Consider the following 1,593-nt stretch of genomic DNA (forward strand, 5'->3'; position numbering starts at 1 on the left):
GTGTAATTCCTTCGAGCTCTGAGGCATCTCTCCCGTAGACCTTCTATCTCATTCGTCCACCAGTAGGGGGATTTTTTATTTTTCTTTCTCTTCACGGTGGCCAACTTTGCAGCATTTTCTAGTGCTCTTCTCAGTTGACCAAGGTCAGAAATCTGGTCCTCATTGATATTTCTGACCTCCGATAGGTACGTGGTTTTATTAAAATAGATTTCGGTGTGACCTATCGGCCGCCTTACTCCCTCTTTTACCTTTATGTCGTATTTTATGTAACGGTGGTAGGTGAATAATTGATCGTCGATCAAATCTCACCTGTGTACTCTTCTGGATAGCCCTTTACTCGTGATAGTGACATCAATGTGTGTTTGGCTGGCCCCTCTCACGAAGGTTGGTTTATCGTTGTTTAATACTTGGAGGCCAGCCTGGGCTATCCATTCGTTCCAGAGCTCCCCCTTTTTGTCGTTTATGGGAGAACCCCATAACATGGATTTCGCGTTTATGTCCCCGGCGATCAAAATTTCATTTTCATTCGTGACAGCGCTCATTATTTCGTCTACGATGGCTTTGTACCTCAGCATAGGGATGTTGGGGGATATGTAACATGCTAGGAGGCAGAAATCCCTCAACCTAATGAGGATATAGTTCCCCCCGACGATGCTCCGCACTCCCACATGATTCTCTCCCCCTGTTTCTAATGAGCCATTTCCGTCATCCTGGACCCAACCACTGCCTGAAGTAATCTTCCTGTTTGGTTCTGGGACGATGAGCAGGTCTGTTTCTAGCTTGCAGGCTTTTGCGTACACAAGGTCGTGCGCCCGGCGCGCTCTGCCCACGTTCCCCTGCAATATCCGCATATCAGGTTGATCCTTGAGGTCCGTTTTGGTTCAGTTTCCTGAGGTCGTTACTGCGTCGGATTCACGTCTCGTCAATAAATTAAAATACCTACGAACTAAAATAAATAAATAAATAAATATAGATAAAATAGATAAATAAAATAAATAAATACAATTTATATAAGTATATATAAAATAGTTCATTAAATAAAAAATGTAAATAAAATAAATAAAATAAATAGCGTTTGTGTAAACAAAATATTTCGTTAAATAAAAATAAATGATGATCTCTCGGGAGAGCCTGGAACTCCTAGAGAGCGCGTCCCCGGGTGGCGGATAGGGGAAAGCCCTCACCAGCATCAGCTGGCGGGTAGGTGGGAAATAAAATACCATACGCGGACCAACAGGTAGGGCAGACGATACTCTTAAGCTGCAGTGAAAGCAAACCGTCTAGGAGAAGGAAAGCTCCAAAATCAAACCCTGGTCCTCCAAGTTGGGGGTTGGGGCATCGGGTTAACCACTCGATACTTGTCAAAAATGGGAAATGTTAAAAACTCCAAAATCCAGCCTCGGAACCGGACTGATATACGAAGACGAAAAATGCTACGGAACAGGAAAATGACTTTTGCGACATGAAACGTCCAAGGGATCTCAAAGAAAACTCCAGAAATCTTAGAACTAAACAAAATGAAGATAGACATAGCTATTATTACGGAAACGAAACGGAAAGGAAAAGGATCAGAAAACCTAGGTAAATAAGATC

General features: G+C 42.9%; 1 protein-coding gene across 1 annotated transcript; it reads right to left on the reverse strand.

Moving 5' to 3' along the window:
• Positions 1-305: 305 nt before the first annotated feature.
• LOC140451168 (uncharacterized) lies at positions 306-851 on the reverse strand. The gene has a single exon (XM_072544902.1). The coding sequence runs from the start codon at positions 849-851 to the stop codon at positions 306-308; it is 546 nt and encodes a 181-aa protein (XP_072401003.1).
• Between the last annotated feature and the right edge of the window lie 742 nt (positions 852-1,593).

Source organism: Diabrotica undecimpunctata, chromosome 9 (assembly GCF_040954645.1).
Source record: "Diabrotica undecimpunctata isolate CICGRU chromosome 9, icDiaUnde3, whole genome shotgun sequence".
Classification (NCBI taxonomy): domain Eukaryota; kingdom Metazoa; phylum Arthropoda; class Insecta; order Coleoptera; family Chrysomelidae; genus Diabrotica; species Diabrotica undecimpunctata.

What these genes read in the sequence shown, in the direction of transcription:
- LOC140451168 (XM_072544902.1), bottom strand. Translation starts at nt 851, where the DNA reads ATGCGGATATTGCAGGGGAACGTGGGCAGAGCGCGCCGGGCGCACGAC.